The sequence below is a fragment of the Myxine glutinosa genome, chromosome 2 (genome assembly GCF_964187855.1).
Source record: "Myxine glutinosa chromosome 2, kmMyxGlut1.1, whole genome shotgun sequence".
In the NCBI taxonomy this organism is placed as follows: domain Eukaryota; kingdom Metazoa; phylum Chordata; class Myxini; order Myxiniformes; family Myxinidae; genus Myxine; species Myxine glutinosa.
The window spans coordinates 83,077,779-83,101,077 of record NC_136262.1 but is presented as its reverse complement, the minus strand read 5'-3'; the positions used below and the strand labels follow the sequence as shown (position 1 = coordinate 83,101,077).

The following is a 23,299-nucleotide window of genomic DNA, read 5'->3' as shown; positions in this document are numbered from 1 at the left end:
CCTATGTTAAATACTCTCCTGCAATGACCATGGGCAGCCATATATATTTTCAAAATTGGCTTGAGAGAGAGAAGTGTACCTTTACCAAGAACGAATCTAAAATGAATGAACTACCCTCGGAACAGGCATCTCTGCTGTTACAGCGAATAAGAATTTTGATTTGAAAACACATACCAGAGAATCAAATGCAAAAATGTGAATCAAAGTCAAATGCAATGTTGTAGAGATGGTTTCACATGATAATTTCTTGTGACCATCCCTACATTGTTTACATACTTTTTGGCATACCATCCCTACATCCTTAATTACCCTGCGCTCGCGAAGCGAAAAGCGGGGTTAAGCATTCAGGTCAGTTACGTACGTGTGCCGTACGTGTCTGCATTTTTAAAATTCATTTTCTCGGCAACCGTTGGTCCGATTGACATTACATTTTCACCATTGGAGCGGCTCCTCCTGTAGAATATTTTAATGATAATCATGACGTCATAGGTCATGTGGTACAGGCGCGATGTTGGTAAAACCGAAAAATGTTGCACCTCTATATCTCCAAAACCGCTGCTTGGAAAAAATTGAAACTTGGCTCATTTTAAAGAACTCAATATGGGGAATAAGTGTTGTTAACGATGACGTCATTGGTGCTATAATTATGACGTCATAATTCGACAGGGACAATGCTTAGTCGGATCAGTTTGAAATGTATTGAGCATGAACTATGCAACAATTATATTAGAGAATATAAATGTATGATGTCATCGCTCACGTGGTCTGGCAGCCATATTAGATCAAAGAAAAACAATTTTCAAAAACAGAAGAGTTGGCTCGCAATAAGTTGACTGCACAGGGTAAGTATTCTATGAATACCATCTAGTTACATTTGTTTTTCATACTTGTATAAAAAAGACTCATTCAGAAAGCTTCCGACAATGTGATACGTTTGCAGAGTTTAATACGTAGTTTGTAAAATCTCATTGATAAGGAAAGCATTGCAGCAGATGTCTTGTTACATGATGCAATTGTTGTATTTCCTCTTATTTCCTGTAGGTGAGGATGGAAGTGATTGATTTTAAATCTCCTTATTCTTGCTGTTTGTTTTTCTTCAGACGAAACCTATCGATTCATGATATATTCACTGCAAATATGGCTCCTAAGACTATGTTTATTCATAAATTCACTCAGTGTTATATTGCTACAAATCTAATATTTAATGTTGCATTTAAGACTGTTTATAAAATAGTACTTTTATACTGCAAAAGTCAGTCGATTTTGTCAGAAAATTCAAACGTGGAGTCTTGTATTGATAAAACAAATTGTTGCATTGATTGACCGCCTCTCCGATTCGCAACCCAAATTTTACAATTGGCAGGAATTCTTCTCAAGAGAGTGGTCCATAATTATGGAACAACGTTCTCAGCCGATAATGATTATTGGTGGAGGATTGACCTGAAGTCGAATATAAAAACGAATCAAACAGCTTCTTTATAGTATGGGTAGCAAAGTATAACATGACATGGGTCGACCTGGTTTTGTTTCAATGTTTTGTTCCAACAATGGATTCAGACTTGGTTAATAACATCTTTCCACAACAGCACCATTTGTGATACAATAATAAATTTAATAATAAAAGAAGTTCTCACATCTTCAAATGACCACCTGTCCTGCAAGGCAGTAATTACCTTAGTTAAGTATTTAGGATCAAACGGTCAAAACGTTAAAAAGGTTCGATTTTCAACCACAAAAATGTGGTGGTCGATCATTGTTCAGGCTGTCGTCTGCCTTCCTACTCCCAATGCGACTCTAAACGCTCACACATATAATACATATGTTCTTATTACCCGTTTGATATTGTCTGCCTTAGCAATACATCAATGCTCTGATGCAAGCGACAAAAAAAATTCCCCCTCATTGTGCCGTATACCAAATCCAGTTTCAATGTGACAAACATGATGTGTGGTATGACTGGTGTAAAAAAGAAATTGTTTTAAAGTACATTTTTATGTAACGCAGTAGTACACAATGGTAATGAGGAATACTAGTCTGGGTAAAGAGTGAGTGGTGAGAGCTGGGTCATTGGAGAAGGCGACAATGGATTTGGAAGAAGCACAAGTTCAATGTCATGAGAAGCAAGATGAAGCTGATGTTTCAGGCATTACCCTTCATCGGAGCATCAGGGTGATTTTTTTTTTTGTATACGAGATCGAGGCTCGTGTAAGAGCTAACATTGATCACAAAAAGACAAACTGACACATAAAACATATGATAAAGGGAGTGGGAGACAAGATGGAGAGCAGAGACGTCGGGAGATCTGTGGGAGGGAGAGGGCTTGGGAAGCGGGGGGGAGGCATGGGAAGGGGGGGGGGGGGAATTTAAGGCATGGGAAATGCCCGAAGCATTGCATTTGACCCAGAATCACATGACCATAAACTTGCACTTTCTCCAACACCTGTTTGGAAAACTCTGTAGCAAACAATGCTACACTTATGAAACCGTTGCTTGAGAATGATATTGCTGATAGTTAAAAGTAATGTACAGTACAGATGACAGATGATCAAAAATGATTCGTCTAAGTTTGCATAACGCTAATGTATACTAAATTATTAATGCTTCACTGTTTCTTGGGGCAGGGAAATAAATAGGTAAATGCATAAAACTTCCAAGTCATAATATAATGGAAAAATGCTGAGAATGACAGCAAATTCACACAGTGTGAGATGGTCTTGGTAGATCCAGTAGAAAGTCAAAGTTCAAGTGCAGATTCACAGACCCGGGATGACCGATAATTGAGAAGGTTCTTCTTCAAATATCTATTTTCGTCCACTGGTGAATTTGATGGAAAGTTCCATATCTCCATTTTACAATGCTTTGAACAGATGCTGTTGAAAGCCATCACTGTTGTATTTACCTCCTCACAATCAACTTCTGTGCCATGGCCTTATCTCATCCTATTTTATAACGAAGCAGTAGGAACGATGCCTGTGCTCTGGTCCATCAAGCTCTTTGCTCGAGGTAGAGAAATGGAATAAAAAGCAAACTGTCAAAAAATGACAAAAAGGAAGGATGGCACTTGAGGTCTGCAATGGAGGGAGAGAGGAGAAATATGGGTTGAAGGAAGAAATAAGGACAGAAGACAAACAATGATAAAAACAGATATACAAACCTAGCGGAATTAAAAAATAATGTACCGACATACATGTAAACTAGAACGGCACTCAGTAGAGCGCACACCGCCGCCAGGATGAACAGTTTACGTTTGGTATCCCACTCATAGGTCATATCTGCATCCGGATTAAAGCAAAATCTAATCAGCTTGTTTTTGTCTCCTTATCAACTCATCCATCAAGTTTTGGCATAATCTATCGACAACTTTTTGAAATGTCATGCTATATATAGTTTTTGGCCCTTTCTCTCAATGGCGAAGAATCACTAAAAATTAAAAAAATAATTGTTTCCGGATCGGGATCTTCACCAAAATCGAATCAATTTGTCCTTGTCACACACCCGACCTCTCCACCAATTGCGTCCAAATCCATCCACAACTTTGAGATATTGTGATATTTATTGTTTTTGGCCTTATCTATTGTTGTTTTTTAATGGTGTAGAATAACTTTTTAAAATTCTAGTATCCTGATCCGGATCTTCATCAAAATCGAAACAATTCGTCCTTGTCACTCACCTAACCTATCCACCAAATTTCATCTGAATCCATCCATACATTTTTGAGATATCATGCTCACACAGTCAGACAGACAGACACGGGTGAAAACATAACACCTTTGGTGGCGGAGGTAATACATGTAATGAAAATTCCAAACGCACAGGAAAAACATTTTTTTTTGTTTGTTTTTTTACACAAACATTTGGAAAAACTACTTTGAGTGGCAAAAAACAATGAGGAGTAAAGACAAAGACAACAATGAGGTTGAGAGGGTTTAGGATTGATGGTGCCGTTTGGGTTGCCGGTGGATAAGCTGACGGTGTCATGGTGGCAGACTGCATGACGCACAGCAAGCCGAGAGGTAGTATGGGTAAAGGCAGAGCTGGGCACGTGCCACCGTCGGACAGTTTGGGAATTTGTCCACACAATCAGGACCTGTGCACATACAGGAGAGAAAATTTTAGGTGAGAATGTTGAGTAACGTGATTTAAAAAAATTTAAAGAAAGAATACAAAACAAAAACAAACAAGTACACATACATTCAAAGTACACCGCCCCATGCCAAATAATTAAATATGCTGCAGCGCGGCATTGCCGGGGCGCCTCCGGCGCCCGGCAATACCGCAGTGCAGCTCATTGAGGCTGCATTGGGAGGGAGAGGTGTACACTAATTGATTGATTAATTGTATAATTAAAATCAATAAAAGATTATCACAAAATATTTTCATAATCAATTGGCTAATCGCATAACTAAACCAGTAGTGCTTCATCCGAAGATGTATCTTTTAGAAATTTAATTAAATAAGTCATTTATAAAAAATTAAATAATTAATTGATTACTCAATAAATAATTAATCGATTAATCAATAAATACTTAATAGATGAAATGATTAATCAATAAATCAAAAATATCCTTGATAGCCACATCACTTGGTCACTCATGTCCAAATATTAGCTTCCCAGCTCAAAAGGTGCCTGAGATATTGGCCAAATGAGAAAGAAAATAAATAAATGATTAATAATGAAAATAAATAAATAATAATCATAAAAAAATTAAATTATTAATCAATTTGGTCAGAGAACACATAAACTACCACTATTTCATCAGAATCTGTAACTTAAAAAAAAAAAAATTTTTTGTCATTAATCGAATAATTAAATAATTAATCGATTAATTGATTAATTAATAAATCAAAAATATCCTTTGCAGCCAAATCACCTGGTCATTGGCATGTCCAAATATCAGCTTCCTAACTCAAAAGGTGCCTGAGTTAATAATGGTCAGAAGATAAATGAAATTTAATTAATTAAATAAGTACTTAATTAAACGCTAATAATTAAATAACTCCTCAATTAATTGATTATTCAAAAAACAAAAAATACCGTATTTGACAAAGGACTTGCTCACTACTGTGCCGAAATTTCAGCTTCCTAGCTCAAAGGATGGCTGAGATATCGTCCGGACAACCAAGAAAACAAGAAAACAAACAAGAAAACAAACAAGAAAACAAACAAGTACACATACATTCAAAGTACACCGCCCCATGCCAAATAATTAAATATGCTGCAGCGCGGCATTGCCGGGGCGCCTCCGGCGCCCGGCAATACCGCAGTGCAGCTCATTGAGGCTGCATTGGGAGGGAGAGGTGTACACTAATTGATTGATTAATTGTATAATTAAAATCAATAAAAGATTATCACAAAATATTTTCATAATCAATTGGCTAATCGCATAACTAAACCAGTAGTGCTTCATCCGAAGATGTATCTTTTAGAAATTTAATTAAATAAGTCATTTATAAAAAATTAAATAATTAATTGATTACTCAATAAATAATTAATCGATTAATCAATAAATACTTAATAGATGAAATGATTAATCAATAAATCAAAAATATCCTTGATAGCCACATCACTTGGTCACTCATGTCCAAATATTAGCTTCCCAGCTCAAAAGGTGCCTGAGATATTGGCCAAATGAGAAAGAAAATAAATAAATGATTAATAATGAAAATAAATAAATAATAATCATAAAAAAATTAAATTATTAATCAATTTGGTCAGAGAACACATAAACTACCACTATTTCATCAGAATCTGTAACTTTAAAAAAAAAAATTTTTTTGTCATTAATCGAATAATTAAATAATTAATCGATTAATTGATTAATTAATAAATCAAAAATATCCTTTGCAGCCAAATCACCTGGTCATTGGCATGTCCAAATATCAGCTTCCTAACTCAAAAGGTGCCTGAGTTAATAATGGTCAGAAGATAAATGAAATTTAATTAATTAAATAAGTACTTAATTAAACGCTAATAATTAAATAACTCCTCAATTAATTGATTATTCAAAAAACAAAAAATACCGTATTTGACAAAGGACTTGCTCACTACTGTGCCGAAATTTCAGCTTCCTAGCTCAAAGGATGGCTGAGATATCGTCCGGACAACCAAGAAAACAAGAAAACAAACAAGAAAACAAACAAGAAAACAAACAAGAAACCAGAGTGAAAACTGAGTACTCTCTTTCAGCGTGCGTCACTGCCGAGCCCCCTTCGGTGCCCGGCAATGACGATTTGCAATGCCTGGAGGTGGCATAGGAAAGGAGCGGTGTACAACAAGAAACCAGAGTGAAAACTGAGTACTCTCTTTCAGCGTGCGTCACTGCCGAGCCCCCTTCGGTGCCCGGCAATGACGATTTGCAATGCCTGGAGGTGGCATAGGAAAGGAGCGGTGTACAATATTGTGTCTAGAAAAAGATAATTAATGATATCTAATTGTACATTGCCTTGAGGAATGGCCGTGCAGGGTCTTCACTTGGTGATAATGTCAGTGAAAGGTAACAAAAATTGCAGACACTATTATCCTTAACTTCTCTAAGTTTGTTTTGGCCTGTACACTTTAGTGAGAGCGTTATCTCTGTGATCTGTCTCCCTTTTCTATACGGTATGAGTGCCTACCCATCGTTTAGCTGATGGGTTTAATCAAAAGACAGCATGTTGCACTTCAGACACATATTGCATGTCCATCAGTGAGTCTGAATGAGGATGTAAAATGAAATGAAACACATGAAAAAAAAGAATTTTTTTATAACATGTAGTTGTTGTTGCTCCTGCTGTCATTGTGGCTGTGTTGTTATTTGTGTGCTTCTTCCTTGCACAATTATATATTTTCATATTGCTTTGGGAACTATTAATATGCAGTATATATATATATATACAATCGGGAGATTAAATCAGACGCGGACGTAGCTGCAGGACGTCGATCTTTAATTTTCGACAAGCTTTCGACCAACAAAGGTCTTCTTCTTAGTCGTCCCCAAGTTCAACGGAAACTTGGGACCTTTGTTGTTCAACGGACTTCCGTTGAACTTGGGGACGACTAAGAAGAAGACCTTTGTTGGTCGAAAGCTTGTCGAAAATTAAAGATCGACGTCCTGAAGCTACGTCCGCGTCTGATTTAATCTCCCGATTATTTATTTAATGCAAATGAGACGCCCTGCTCGTACTGTGGAGTTTCTACTATTTCTCACAGTTATATATATATATATATATACTAGCAGAAGTACCCGGCTTCGCTCGGGAGGTTTCATGGGAATTTGGGTTATGAGTGGGTTCCCAACAGCCACTCGGATTTATTATTCCAGGTTTACTCCTGTAGGCATTTGGCACCTTTATGGCGAGATGCACCCGCCTTGACAAGATACCGTCATTGAGTATTGTGACCTTTTTTTAGAACTAAGAGCTTGCCAGATTCGCAGTCCAGCCACACTCTAATAGCACCACCACTGATGGTCCACAACTGCTTATTAGTCATAGCTTATTTTGCAATTGACCTATATATCTATAGGACATTTTGGATAATTTAGCCCCACTTATGACGGGCAATTTCACTTCAGCACTTCAGTATAGACGATGTTGTGAGTCGTTGCAGTTGGAGTGTAAACAAAAAGATTGCAGGGACTTCCAACTCTGGAACAGCCTACATATAGCTGACCATGAGAAAAGCAAGACACTTCCAGATGCAATCCTGCCACTGTTAATGTTTGCCCTTGTGATTTGTTGATAGACATGGCGAAACTGACCCTGACAGGAAACTGAAGTCTCTTGAACTGGAAGGGTAGGTCAGATGGTATGAGAGGATGGCGAGGAATGAAGACGTCCTCACCTTTGCCACTACCAGTGAGAATAGCGGCCTCAATAACATGGGGCATTAATTTCTTGACCACAAGTCTTGTGCCATTGCACAGTCGAGGCTGATCCAAATTGCGTAGCAGCATTATTGGTGTTCCTACTTTAAGTTCAAGCCCATGAGGAGGCAGGCCAGGTGGTTCTAGCGAATTAAGAAATTCAGTGGGGTAATTTACAACTTCAGATTGATCAACAGTGTCAACAGATTTGTATGTACGTGAGTCTCCAGGTATTGCTTGCAAGAGTTGCTCCCATCTTCTCCATTCACGAAGAGCAAAGGATACTGGACGGCATCGTAAGACCTAAGGGTTTGACTGATGAAGTTAAGGTTGTTGTCATGCCATTTGAGGACAATGTCTCTTCTGCCATATTCTTGGCCAGTCATAATGACAGCCACCTCATTACGTTCTGGAGCATTGAATCGGCGTGCATGCTCACCGGATGGTCTTTTGTCAGCATCAATGATGTTCTGAACTTCCAGGGTAGGAGCATTCTCAAGGGCATATTTAAAACTTTCGACATAGCTGTTACTTGAATGAAGCATTTCTTGCAGCTTCAAAATTAAATCAAATCTTGTACCCTGTTGTATCTACTCTGGGCCTGTTGTTGAAGATCTCCAACAAAGTATATCTGCAAATACCGAGGCTGTTCATTTGGTAGAGGCTGGAGGGATCGTATCCTGTGGTAAATCTGTCCCTGAACTTTGAATGTTGGCATGAATCCTCCCTCTGTGATGACATTGGCGCTGAATGACGTCATTTGAAAGGCACAATTGTATTTCCGAATATTCTGAAGGAAATGTTTGGACTCTGGAGTGGTGCCAAGAAGAAGATCCTTAAGTGGCTCAGGTGGTTCAGGAAGCATAGTCAGCTGAACTTTGCCATTACTGCAACACATGCCTGGTGTTTATTTATTCCACTTTTTGAGGCTATACTTGTCACAAATCTTAGACATGGAACCAATGGTCACTAATTCGTGTGATGCATAATCATGGCTTGGATCATAGTTGAAAGCACCTTGGTACCACTGTTGCGAAGTGAATGTTCGAGATCTTACCTCAGCATGACTTGTCCTATCTCTTTGACGCCTTGTCTGACGTTCATTTGGAGTTTCCTCCTGCCGTCGAGTTGACTGTCGGAAGACCTGTTCTTGGAGGCGAGACTGCCTCTGTTCTAGTGCTTCCTGCTGCCTTTCAGCTCTTCGTCTGGCAGCGTTTTCTTGGAGTCGTGACTGTCTTTCCTCGAGTGTCTCTTGGTCTATAAGAGCTGATCGCCTGCGTGCCAGGGTTTGAAGTTCCTGCTGATGTTCCGCATCTGTCCGTGCTTCTCTTCGTGTCTGCATATGGAGGGCTGCAGGCAACTTTCCGAAATTTGGCCGCTTTTTGGGTGGCATCGTAGTAGGGAAAACTGTCGCTTTTCGTTTGATAATGGGAAGAGGTGGGGAAAACGCTCGTTTTTTATGGAAAACGTTCGCTTTATTTATAAAATAGGAATAAATCACAGATTTTCGAAGGTAGGAATAAATCGGAACACAAAAAATAGGAATAAATCGGAGAAATAGGAATAATCTATCTATAATTCCAGTAATCTCTGTGTGTATGTATGTATGTATGTATGTATGTATGTATGTATGTATGTTTGTCTGTGACCGCTGTTTCTCGACAACCACGGGTCCGATATACTTTAAACTTGCCAGGTATATTGCTGTGGACCCGAGGATGTGCCTTTTCAAGGTTTCATATTAATCGGACAAGTAGTTACCGAGCTATGTCCAAAAAACGATTCAACCAATCAGAGAGCAGCGAGCTATCACGTCTGCCGAACGTGCCGAACAGACTCTGCCTCGGACGGCACATTTGAGAGCGTATTCATTTATTTCACGTTGGCAAACTATGTTGGCGTTCAACTATGTTTTAAAACTAATTAAAACTAATTTGCGATTCTTTCGCTTTCCTGCGCGTTTGTGCACGCTATGGCGATTTCTTTACCAAACTCCGCAAGCCGTTCGCTTTGGACCAAACCATTTCATGTAAATAGAGGGGGGGGGATTGTCACCGTACTCGCAAGCCGTTCGCTTTGGACCAAACCATTTCATGTAAATAGAGGGGGGGGATTGTCACCGTACTCGCAAGCCGTTCACTTTGGACCAAACCATTTCATGTAAATAGAGGGGGGGGGATATAATTTTAGATATATATATAGTACGGGCATGCCCTAGTAATAATAACTAGAACTGCCACTTTAAAACTGCTGGCAGTGATGACCGGTTTACTCGCACCCACTTTTGATGCAACCCCACTGTTGATACAACCCCACTTTTGATACAACCCCACTTGTGATACAACCCCACTTTCATTGGACATGCTTTGACACAACCCCCTTGGATACAACCCCGACACACACACACACACACACACACACACACACACACACACACACACACACACATTCCCCCTACCCCCCACCCACATACACACACACAAACACATGCACACGTCCTCCCACCCCCACCCCCAACACACCCCCAACACACACACACACACACACACACACACACACACACACACACACACACACACACATATCCCCCCACCCCTAACACACACACACACATGCACACAGCCCCCCCACCCCCAACACACACACACAAACACACACACATATCCCCCACCCCTAACACACACACAAACACATGCACACATCCCCCCACCCCCCCAACCCTAACACACATGCACACACACAAACACCCCCACACCCCTCCCCCAACACGAACACCCCTCCACACATACACCCCTCCACACACACACATATCCACCCGCCCCCTCACACCCACACACACACACACGCACATCCACACACACACAAACACACGCACACATCTCCCCACCCCACTCCCAACACACACACACACACACACACACACACACACACACACACACACACACACACACACACACACACACACACCTCCACACATACACACACACACACACACATATCCATCCCCCCCTCCTCCACATGCACACCCCAACCCCTCCACACACACACACATATCCCCCCCCCCCAACCCACACACACACACACACAGACATCCACACACACGCACATCCATACACACACACAAACACACACACATCCCCCCCACCCCATCCATTTTAAAAAATATTTTCGTTTAATTAACGATATCTGCCACCCGTGGAAGAACGTCCTGCCGTGGCATGACGTCATCCGTGGCCCGTGCCGTATGTCAGCGTAGAACGAAGTATCCCGTCGATCGAACTTGGTCAAATTTTTCATGATTGTCACCAAATTTGTTGTGGTATTTTGTTAACTCATCCGAGGCAATACGACAATCGAAATCCGATTTGAAATCGGAGCCAAATTGACGCCGTAAGGTGTGCCTGCACGTGTGGATATTTTACCTGTGGAAGATTCACTTTGGAAATGCGCTCCATTTAAAATGTTAGATTTTGGATAACTTCGTCATTGTAAATCGGATTTCCACAAAATAAAGGTCACCATTGCTTGCAGATACCTCTCTTTCTCCTTAAAATTGAAGACAGGATGAACTTCAGAGCGAGAAATAAGCCGAGGCGGCGGAGAGTTTTACAGTTATTTTCCAATGTAAATGACAATATCGTGTAGTTTTACGAAAATTCATCAGAATTTGCCCAGATTTGTTGCATTCGAATGTTAACACCCTCTAGCGACTGTCAAATCCGAAGACAATTTAATTTCGAGCTACCCTTAGCTCGTGAGGTGGTTATGTCACATGGCCTGGTCAAAAAAAAGTGTTGTGGTTCTTCTTCTTCAGGCAATAACAACTTCTAGTTTCCAGACGGTACATCCAATCATCTTGAGATTTTGCACACCTGTTACTCTTCATGACTTCTACTAGAGTATGAAGTTTCACGTCGATCAATAAAGCGATTCAAGAGATATCCATTTAAAAAAAAAAAATTCGTTTAAATTAACGATATCTGCCAAACCACGTGACCTATCGCAAATTCTAAAATGACATTTTAGTAGACTGACATGCTGAACAGATCTGTGAATTTTCTCTTCGATTGGATCAAAAATGAGGGAGGAGCTAGGTTTTAAAGGTTCATGCTTAAAAACGTCATAACTCTGAAACCATGTGTCGGATGATGTCGTGCTCGCTGACTTTTTTGTTCGTCATGAGTATGCGATGCCGCTTGCAAAGTTTGGCCTCGATCTGTTCAGCCGTTGCAGAGAAAAAGCGGTTTTCGTGTTTTCACGAAAAACAATATGGCGGCCGAACCACGTGACCTGCGACGTCATAATTACCATTAAAATATTCTACAGACCGAGTCCCTCCTATGGTGAATTTTTTTTTATCTCAATCGGCCCTATTATTGCAGAGAAAATGTTTTTTAAAGGAAATTAAAACTGAAAATGGCAATCGCACTGATGTCGGATGATGTCGTGGCCTGGCAGGACAAAATGGTGTGTTTCTTCTTCTTTCAACATTAAAGACATAGCTTCGTGACCGTACATCCAATCATCTTGAAATTTTGCACACTTGTTACTCTTCATGACTTCTACTACAGTATGAAGTTTCACGTCGATCAATAAAGCGATTCAAGAGATATCCATTAAAAAAAAAAAATTCGTTTAATTAACGATATCTGCCAAACCACGTGACCTATCGCAAATTCTAAAATGACATTTTAGTAGACTGACATGCTGAACAGATCTGTGAATTTTCTCCTCGATTGGATCAAAAATGAGGGAGGAGCTAGGTTTTAAAGGTTCATGCTTAAAAACGTCATAACTCTGAAACCATGTGTCGGATGATGTCGTGCTCATTGACTTTTTTGTTCGTCATGGGTATGCGATTCTGCTTGCAAAGTTTGGCCTCGATCTTTTCAGCCGTTGCAGAGAAAAAGGGATTTTCGTGTTTTCACGAAAAACAAGATGGCGGCCGAACCACGTGACCTGCGACGTCATAATTACCATTAAAATATTCTACAGACCGAGTCCCTCCTATGGTGAAAATTTTATCTCAATCGGCCCTATTATTGCAGAGAAAATGTTTTTTAAAGGAAATTAAAACTGAAAATGGCAATCGCACTGATGTCGGATGATGTCGTGGCCTGGGAGGACAAAATGGTGTGTTTCTTCTTCTTTCAACAATAAAGACTTTAGCTTCGCGACCGTACATCCAATCATCTTGAAATTTTGCATACTTGTTCCACCCGATGAGAGCTACATTGCATTAAAAATTCAAGTCGATCCATGCAGTGGTTCAAGAGTTACAAGCTTTTTAAAATTTAACTTCCATTATTTATTGCGGCCAAACCATGTGACTTATCAAAACGTCTCAAGTAACGATGAAACATCCCCCCATGTGGAACATTTGTGTAAAGTTTCCACTCGATATCTCCACAAATTATGGAGGTGATTCCATTTCTAGTTTGAAATTTTAAAACGTCATAACTCTGAAACCACGTGTCGGATGACGTCGTGCTCGCTGACATTTTTGTTCATCATGGGTATGCGAATACGCATGCCAAGTTTGGGCTCGATCCGTTCAGCCGTTGCGGAGTAAAAGGGTTTTTTGTGTTTTTTCACGGAAAACAAGATGGCGGCCGAACCATGTGACGTATGACTTCGAAAATTTTCGCATTCTGAGTTTTTTTTAACTAAGCATCTGGGAAAAAAATCCCATTTTCGGGGGAGAAAATTTTTTGTTTGACGAATTCTTACCTCTTAACGTTAGCATTTTTAATATACTCGATACACATGTCTTTTGTTCCCATTGAAGAGTTCTTTAGAATGAGCCATTCCTCAAATTTTTCCATTGAGCCGTTGCGGAGATACAGAGGGGAAAAGTTGAATTTGTTTTACAAGATGGCGCCCACACCACGTGACCTATGACGTCATAATTAGCATGAAAAAATTCTAGGAGCCGAGAGGATCATTTGATGAAAATTTCCTGTCAATCCGACCAGCGGTTGCTGAGAACATTAATTATGAAGTTTTCGGAGGTGCAAAATAGGGCGGAAGAATAATAATAATAAGAAAAACTCTAGCAGTAATAATAGGTTACTCTCCATTTATGGAGAGTAAACCTAATAATGAAGAAACGTGGCGAAAACGTTCGCTATTAAAATGAATGTTGAAGTAACGCCACGGTTTATATAGGATTATTAGGAGGGGCGGAGACCTTAAGGAGGCGGAGACTATTTAAATTGTCCAATAGAAAAAGGCCTGGTGTTGGCTTAGCGGTTAGGGTGCAGGCTTGGGATCCTAGGATCCTGAGTTTGAATCCCAGTCGATCGCTGAATTAACACCAGGGCGGTTGACTCAGCCTGTCATCCTTCCGAGGTCGGCAAATTGAGTACCAGCTTGCTGGGATGAATGATCCGGTGTGTACCCCGATTTAGAATAGGTACACCATATCCCTGCGCATCGTAAGAGGCGACTCAGGGTTGGCGTCAGAAAGGGCATCCGGCCATAAAAACATTGCCTCAAACAGGGAACCTTTATTGTCATGGGGCCCGCAAGGCCAACACCCACTCTAGCGGGGAAAAATGGCCTTAAAAGCGATCATTCATTCATTCATTCATTCATTCAATAGGAAAAGGATATTTCATGGTCCCGCCTTTTTGGGGTTTTTTCTTTGAGTTCGAGCTCGGGGGGGGGGGGTGCGATTTCAGTAATTTTAAAGACTGCCATTGGATTCCGCATATAAAACTACCCCTAGTTGTGCACCATTAAGACCTCGAAGTAGGCGCATACGGATTTGTATACCTAACGACATCACAAACAGACATTGCCTTTTATGATATATATATATATATATATATATATATATATATATATATATCAGACATTGCGGTTGAGGACAATGTCCTCAACATTAAATGTCTGTTTGTGATTAAAATCACAAACAGACATTGCCTTTTATGATATATATATATATATATATATATATATATATATATATATATATATATATATATATATATATATATATATATATATATATATATATATACATATATATATATATATATATATATACAGTGGTACCTCGGCTTACGAGTTTAATCCGTTCCGTGACGGAGCTCGTAAGCCAAATCGCTCGTAAGTCAAAGCAAATTTTCCCATTCAAATGCATTGAAATGCTATTAATCCGTTCCAGCCTCAAAAAAAAAACACCAATTTTTTTTGTTAGGTGCTTTTAAATAACAAAAATGTACTTTATAAATAACAAATAATGTATAAACAAGCACGACCTCGTATATACTGTACATAATACAAGAGAATGTAAAGAAATAAACTGGACCTCTATCCATGAAGATATGGAGAAGTTGTTGTTTGTGTGGTTGAAGGAGAAGCAGCTCGCAGGAGATACCGTGACCGAGAGCATCATGTGTTTGAAAAGATTGAAACTCGGATATCGAGCACGGACCACGAGGTGTTTTTTCTTTTTTCTTAATCTCGGTTTCAGTGAACTTTTGCTCTGTGCTCACGTGTACTGTACCTGTACCTGTAATGGTACGTCAGAGGATGGCACCTGTTGTCATCATATTAAGTGCAAGATGTTCTGCATCGTAAGTTGGTACACCGTGGTCTTTCGGCGGTGTTTAAGCCGGCCGTCTTGGCTTCTGTCACCATTGGCATTGAGTCTTTCGATGTAGGTAGGTCGTTGTGTGCCGGTGCCTTGGCCGAATTCCTTCATTGCTGCATTGTTAGCTCACCTGGTTTTTTATACCACATCTTTGGTTATCGGACCAGCGAATGACGACATCTCCAAAGTATGGCTTATTCTCACTTGTCTTGGACGATCTTCTACTTCTAGCCTTCCACCGTGCATTTGGTGTCCACTGTACTTACTGTACAGTGCCTGGTAAAATTGATGTAATGGGTTTTTGACCGTCAACGCCATGAACCGTCATGAACCGTCAACGCCATGAACCGCGAACACTCAAAAGCCCATTTATCGCGCCTTATAAAGCAAAACGCAAACCGAAAGCCATGCCTCTCAAGCGAGGCGTGCTTCCGTGGTCACGTGATCCACAGGTGTAGCTCATTATACCCGCACGCGCGACACGCTTTGGCGGTCACGTGACCAGCCACTCTGGAGGCGGGGATCCCCGCCGATGACGTCACCGGCTGGAGCAAGGAGATTCCTCGCTAATGTATTTCGACGATTGCGTGTTTTATATCCAAGCAGAGATGCTTTCACGGCAAGATAACCACGTGACCGGAACCGGAAGCCACAACCGGAAAATTCAAAAAAATAAATTTTTTGAGCTCGTACATCGGATCTCGGCTCGTATCCCAAAGCAACAAACCGCCCGAGCGACGGCTCGTATCCCGAAAAACTCGTACGTTGGGGCACTCGTAAGCCGAGGTACCACTGTATATATATATATATATATATATATATATGTATATATATATATATATATATATATATATATATATATATATATATATATATATATATACACAAAGAATTAAGTTAAGCACCCCTACACAACGAATTAAGGTAAGCACCCCCTAATATATATTCTTTGTGTATATGTATACATTGGCATATATTCTAAGGTATGTGAGATCAAATAATGATTGGTATGACATTAGCAATTATCCATTGATGAAAGTGAGTGATCAAAGTGAAAAAAAGTGATTGGTTGAGTCAGTGATCCGATCACGTGGGTCCTACACACGTTATTGACGCAAAGATCGCTAGAGGTCTTCTCAGAACAATGACTGTACGTTAGAAAACATAAACGTCATCCACACTGTCCGTGATGGACCTATAGCTCCATACTTAAATTGAGGTGAAAATATGCCTAAAATTCCCAAAAATTTTCACCTTAAATTATTCAGAATAAAATATTGAAAACGGCATGATTGTTATGTTTTTATGTGACCATAATATCACTTCTCCAGAAAATATAGCAATATCATGGGTATATTACACTGTTTTGACGACAACAAACTTGTAATGTGCGAGGTTGTAAAAAAACGGGGGGGGGGTGCTTAACTTAATTCTTTGTGTATATATATATATACATACATACATACATACATGTATGTATCTCACTCTGAATATCTCAGAATATCTCAGGTATCTCACTGGAATATATAAATATATACACACACACACACATACACATATATATATATATATATATATATATATATATATATATATATATATATATATATATATCATAAAAATATAAATATATCTGTGCAGCGTCTGTCCTGTGTTGTGTTGTGTTGTCTTGTGTTTTCACTGATCTACTTTCTCAAACTTTTGTGAAATCGTACCAAACTTCTGGTATGCACATATCTCTCCCGTCGGTATGTCCTAAGGGTGTTTTATTTGCAAAATTTTCCAATTATTTTATTTTGTTTTCCGAATTTTTTGGGGAATTTTTTTTTTTTTTCAACTTAAGTTTTCAACTTCAATTGTTTATAAAAAGTAATATCACGTATATTACAAATACATTTGTGCAAAATAATTGTTTGAATTATGATTGGTTTAAACTATGACAAAACGGCAACTCGGGTACAGTCATTTATCTATATATCTACACATCTGGGCAGTGTCTGTGTTGTCACTTAACGACTCCCTCAAATTTTTGTTTCCGTGGTTGTGAAGTGTTTTTAATAACGTTGTGGTGGTTTTGAATCACGTGGTGGTGAGGTATTTTGAATTATGTGGTGGTGAGGTGTTTTTAAATGACGTGGTGAGGTGTTTTTAAATCACGTGGTGGTGAGGTATTTAGAATTATGTGGTGGTGAGGTGTTTTTAAATTACGTGGTGGTGAGGTGTTTTGAATTACGTGGTGGTGAGGTATTTATAATTACGTGGTGGTGAGGTGTTTTTAATTATGTGGTGGTGAGGTGTTTTGAATTAGTTGGTGATGAGGTGTTTTGAATTACGTGGTGGTGAGGTGTTTTGAATTAGTTGGTGGTGAGGTGTTTTTAAATGACGTGGTGGTGAGGTGTTTTTAATTTCGTGGTGGTGAGGTGTTTTTAATTTTGTGGTGGTGAGGTGTTTTTATTACGTGTTTTATGGTTGTGAGGTGTTTTAAATTACTTGGTGGTGAGGTGTAATCGTCCCAAACTTCCAGTCTGCACCTACCCCTCCCCTATGTATGTGCTGAGGGGTTCTTTCTTGAAAAAAAAACATTCAACCTAAATCTTCAACCTAAATTGCCTATAAAAATGTAATATCACAAATACAACAAATACATTTGTGCAAAATAATTGTTTGTATTATGATTGGTGTAAATCATGACAACACAGCAACTCAGGTACAGTCATTATCCTCAGTACATATATATAATATATATGTACTAGTGGGGTATGCTTACACATTGTAAGCAATAGCGAACCGTGCTTCATGCGTAGCCTGTACATAATAAATTGGAGTACTACGTATCGATCGATGTATATTATTGTTTTTTTACGGACACTTTTACGGTTTTTTTACATAAGGGGTTTATTTTCCTTAGGCCGGCGGACATCGAAGCCGATACACTGGGAAAAATCACAGAACCATGAGAAAGCGTCCATAAATTAATCTGTAAGGGGTGTTGCAAAACATTTTACCTTTTTTTTCTCCCGAGGCATGCTTCCTTTGATGCACGTTAAAATAGCCGAGAATAGAATAACGCACATGCGACGCGTTGTTCAGTCCGCGACAAAACCATCACAGCAACGACAAGCGAAGAAAAAGTGACGACGTGGACGCAAGGTACGCACACGTCATGTCCGAATGCGTGCACAACTGTAACGGGTTCTCAGGGGGAAAAAAGGTAAAATGTTTTGCAACACCCCTTACATATTAATTTATGGATGCTTTCTCATGGTTCTGTGATTTTTCCCAGTGTATCGGCTTCAATGTCCGCCGGCCTCAGGAAAATTTTAGGGCAACCATGACATTTTAATGCATTCTTAATTCTAAAGGATAATTGTAAAGGGTTATAAAGGATAATTCCAAAGGGTAATTCTAAAAGGTAATTCTGAAGGGTTCTAAAGCATAATTCTAAAGGGTTCTAAAGGGTAATTCTAAAAGGTAATTCTAAAGGGTTCTAAAGGGTAATTCTAAAAGGTAATTCTAAAGGATTCCAAAGAGTAATTTTAAAGGGTTCTAAAGGATAATTATAAAGGATAATTATAAAGGGTAATTCTAAAAGGTAATTCTAAAGGGTTATAAAGAGTAATTTTAAAGGGTTATAAAGGATAATTCTAAAGGGTAATTCCAAAGGATTCTAAAGCGTAATTCTAAAGGTTTCTAAAGGATAATTCTAAAGGGTAATTCTAAAGGGTAATTCTAAAAGGTTCTAAAGGGTAATTCTAAAATGAAATTCTAAAGGATTCCAAAGAGTAATTTTAAAGGGTTCTAAAGGATAATTATAAAGGGTAATTCTAAAAGGTAATTCTAAAGGGTTATAAAGAGTAATTTTAAAGGATAATTCTTAATGGGTAATTCTAAAGGATTCTAAAGCGTAATTCTAAAGGTTTCTAAAGGATAATTCTAAAGGGTAATTCTAAAGGGTAATTCTAAAGGGTAATTCTAAAAGGTTCTAAAGGGTAATTCTAAAAGGTAATTCTAAAGGGTTATAAAGCGTAATTCTAATGGGTCCTAAAGGATAATTCAAATGGGTAATTCAAATGGGTAATTCTAATGGGTGATTCTAAAGGATTATAAAGAGTAATTCTAAAAAAGGTTCTAAAGGGTAATTCTAAAAGGTAATCCTTAAGGGATATAAAGAGTAATTTTAAAGGGTTCTAAAGAATCATTCCAAAGGGTAATTCTAAAGCGTAACTCTAAAGGGTCATAAAGAGTAATTTTAGAGGGCTCTAAAGGATAATTCTAATGGGTAATTCTAATGGGTAATTCTAAAGGGTGATTCTAAAGGGTAATTCTAAAGGGTAATTCTAAAGGGTGATTCTAAAGGGTGATAATAAAAGGGTTATAAAGCTGTCAGCCTCTGGAAGTCCTGTAACTTGCATGGATTGCACACATACTTGCCACCATTAGACCTCAAAAATAATTAGTGATTGAATTATGTGACCGGATATGCAAATCGTGTTCAAATTTCAAGTCAATCGGATGAAAATTGAGGATTTTAAAAACTTCACCTTAGTTGGTGACCTTTGGCCTATGTTTATCTTTTGACCGAAAAATCAAAAGGCTTCTTCCTTCTTACCAACTCTACCATTTTGTGAAGTTTCGTAAAGATAGGTTTAAAATTGTGACCTATAGGCGATTGACATACAAACAAACAGACAGACAGACAGACAGACAGACAGACAGACATACAGAATAACACACAAGACCAATCAATATACTTGAAAAATCTTCGGTTTTTGTAAGTAATAAATGAATAAGCAAGTAAATTTTTCAGTCTTTCTAATCAAGGTACAGTAACCCTACCAGTTTGGAAGCAACATGGTTCTCCCATCATTGCAACCTGGTCGTTAGAAATTGCCCATAACTTGATTTTCCCTTTATACAAATTGTTGCATAATCTACGCATAAGCACAAGACTGCAGTCAAATAATTATGCATTGATTTGACCAACTCCTCTGACAGAGGTTAAGGTACCCAATTAACAAGGAAAGATAGAGGTCAGAAGTCAAACGGAAATTGTTCGATTTTCCTGTAGGCTTTTGTAAACAGAGCAATCCGTACCGATGCGCAAAGCACAGGCTTGTGTGTTGCATGGCTGTTGTTTTTCAGGTCTTCTTTCAGCTGTACAACCATCACTGGGCTGTGCCGCATCATCCAGGCAGCGTACCTCACGTTCCCATGTACCCCCGCCACATGTGTGTGAGCACTGAAAAGCAGGAGGAGGTGCAGGGGTAGACCAGGAAATCTGGGATCAAACATATAAGTCATGGCAACAACATTAGACAGGATTGATCGATCAAATATTGCGGAGAGGAAAATGGCATTCCGGGCTTGGTTCCAATATCTTTAAAATTTGTAGGATGGATTAAGAGTGACAGAGTGAATTAATGAATACCTATTGTTTTAAAGTTCCTGCAACCCTCTTATGGTCAAACTGCCAAAATCAAGACTCTCTGCTCACCTTCACTCCTTCATTCCTCTTTTCTCCCGCCTCTGGAACAAACTCCCTCACTCTCTTCAATCCCACTCCACCCTCCAGGTCTTTAAAACAGCTGTTCACCACCATCTCTTATCTTCCCCCATCCAAAACCTTGATCTTTTCTACCCCTGCTAATTTCACCCCAATTCCACTTTTTTGAAATACCAACTTCTGTCCTGGAAGTCCTTGGTGTCCTTGTGTTTTATACTTCTCCCTCCCCCCCCCCCCCCCCTTCCCACGCCTCCTCCCCCCAAGCCCTCTCCCTTCCACACATCTCCCTGCTCTCAAATGTTGTGTTTGTGTGCTTCCCCTTCTCTCCCCATCTTGTCTTCCGCTCCCTCTTTTTATATATTTTGTTTGTCTGGTTGATTTGTTTGTGAAGTAAATGTTAGCTCTTTCACGAGCCTCGATTCAGTATACAACAAAAAAAAAAAAAAAAAAAAAAGGAAAAGTAAAATACTTTTTTTTTAAGACTGACAATTGTTATCTTTGTTCTGGGTCATAAAAACTCCAGACAAAATTAGTTACCATAAAAACACCAGACAACAATCTGTTTCAAAAAAAAGAACCCGCTTGGAAGGGATTAAAGGGATATATTTCCATCAATCTTAGGGAGGAAATTAAAAACAAAAATCAATGTTGCACGGAATATAAGAGGGAATTGTGTAAATTTCAAAAAAGTAACCCCCCCAGGTTTCTGCACGGCACATACAGTCCACCATAAACCCCCATCTGGTGAAACAACCTAAATCCAAGATAACTGCACACCTCCACTCATTTGTTCCTCTTTTTTTCACCTTTGTAACCACCTTCCACATTCTCTTCAAGACCATGATCTTTTCTACCCTCGTTAACCCCCTCCCTTCCCCCCACCAACCACACTGAAACACGAATACTATCCAGGTTCCTCCTGATGACTCCATCTTTGCTCTTTGCTTATCGGGTGCCTTCTGATGATTCCAATGTAGTATTTGGTTTTCCATTTCATTCTGTTATTTTCATGTCACAAGCTACATATTTTCCTTTGAACAAATTGTTGCATAATCTACGCATAAGCACAACACTGCAGTCAAATAATTATGCATGGACAGTGGCTCACACCAAATTGCATGGACAGTGGGAATTCACCCTCTTCCGCCCGTGCTGTTGGAGTCAACTGGACTCTCATCCACCAGATGTGCAGAGCCATCTGCCATTTAAACCGGATGGCTGCGGCCGTTACCCTGGTAAGGGGGGCTGACAGGTACTACACCTTGCCCACAGGTGACCTGGGGCTATGTAAGGCAGGGGCATCCATCTCCCTGAGGTATCAGAAGACACCCGCATGCCCAACTGATGTTGAACTGATGTTCAATAGTTTCTATTTAACATTACCATGAAGATAAAAACTGCTTCGTGGGTGGGGCATGATTGTCTCCATGAATCCTTTGGTGGTCATGCATAATCCCAAGAGTTCATTCCAACAACTCCGCGTATGTACAGAATTAAGCTCACACACATAACCTGCTCTTATGTCCACGTGTATAGCGGTTTGACCAAGGTGCAGCAAAACGAACAATTTCAAATCTGGATTTATTTTTAAGTGGTGAAGTCGCTTCAATATTTGGCTATGTCCATCCGTCAAAAAATGAAGAAGACCCTTTCTAACCCACCATGTTGAATTCTAATGGGTTCTAAAGGGTAATTATAAAGGATGCTAATGGGTTCAAAAGGATAATTCAAAGGGTTCTAAAGGGTATTTATAATGGGTTCCAAAGGGTAATTCTAAAGGGTTCTAAAGGGTAATTCGAATGGGCTCCAAAGGGTAATTCTAAAGGGTTCTAATGGGTTCTAAAGGGTTATTCAAAGGGTTCTAAAGGGTAATTCTAATGGGTTCTAAATGGTAATTCTAGAAGGTTCTAAAGGATAATTCTAAAGGATTCTAATGGGTCCTAAAGAGTAATTCTTTGCTGATGTCTCCACTCTCTGCCGCTCCATACCTCATCCCTCAGTTTGGCAGTCTGCAGCTTCCTCACTCTCTGCAGACCTGGACAAAATCACAGATTGGTCAAACAAGTGGAACATGTCTTTCACTCCTGACAAATCTCACACTCTCACTATGTCTCTCCGAAAAGACCGACTGGACAACCCTCCCATATACTTTCTGAACTATCCTCTCCAAGAAGCTCTGTCACTCAAGCTTTTGGGTCTCACTATCTGCCATGATCTTTCCTGGGAAAACCACATTTCCAAGCTGGCCTCCAAAGCCAGTCGCCGACTGGGCATCCTCTGTCGTGTGAAGTCCTTCCTTGGCACACCTGAGATCCTCGCCACATAGAAGGCTTTCATCCGCAGCTCAATGGA

General features: G+C 39.5%; 1 protein-coding gene across 2 annotated transcripts in view; it reads right to left on the bottom strand.

Moving 5' to 3' along the window:
- Positions 1-929: 929 nt before the first annotated feature.
- LOC137421640 (thrombospondin type-1 domain-containing protein 4) overlaps positions 930-23,299 on the bottom strand; it is a 275,809-nt gene continuing 253,439 nt past the window's right edge. For both annotated transcript variants that reach the window (XM_078771163.1, XM_068107883.2), the window contains 2 exons: positions 20,539-20,683; positions 930-4,087 (listed from right to left, as the gene is read on the bottom strand). In XM_078771163.1, the coding sequence (XP_078627289.1) occupies positions 3,975-4,087; positions 20,539-20,683 (258 nt within the window). In that variant the 3' untranslated portion in view covers positions 930-3,974. The remainder of the gene's footprint in view (positions 4,088-20,538; positions 20,684-23,299) is intronic.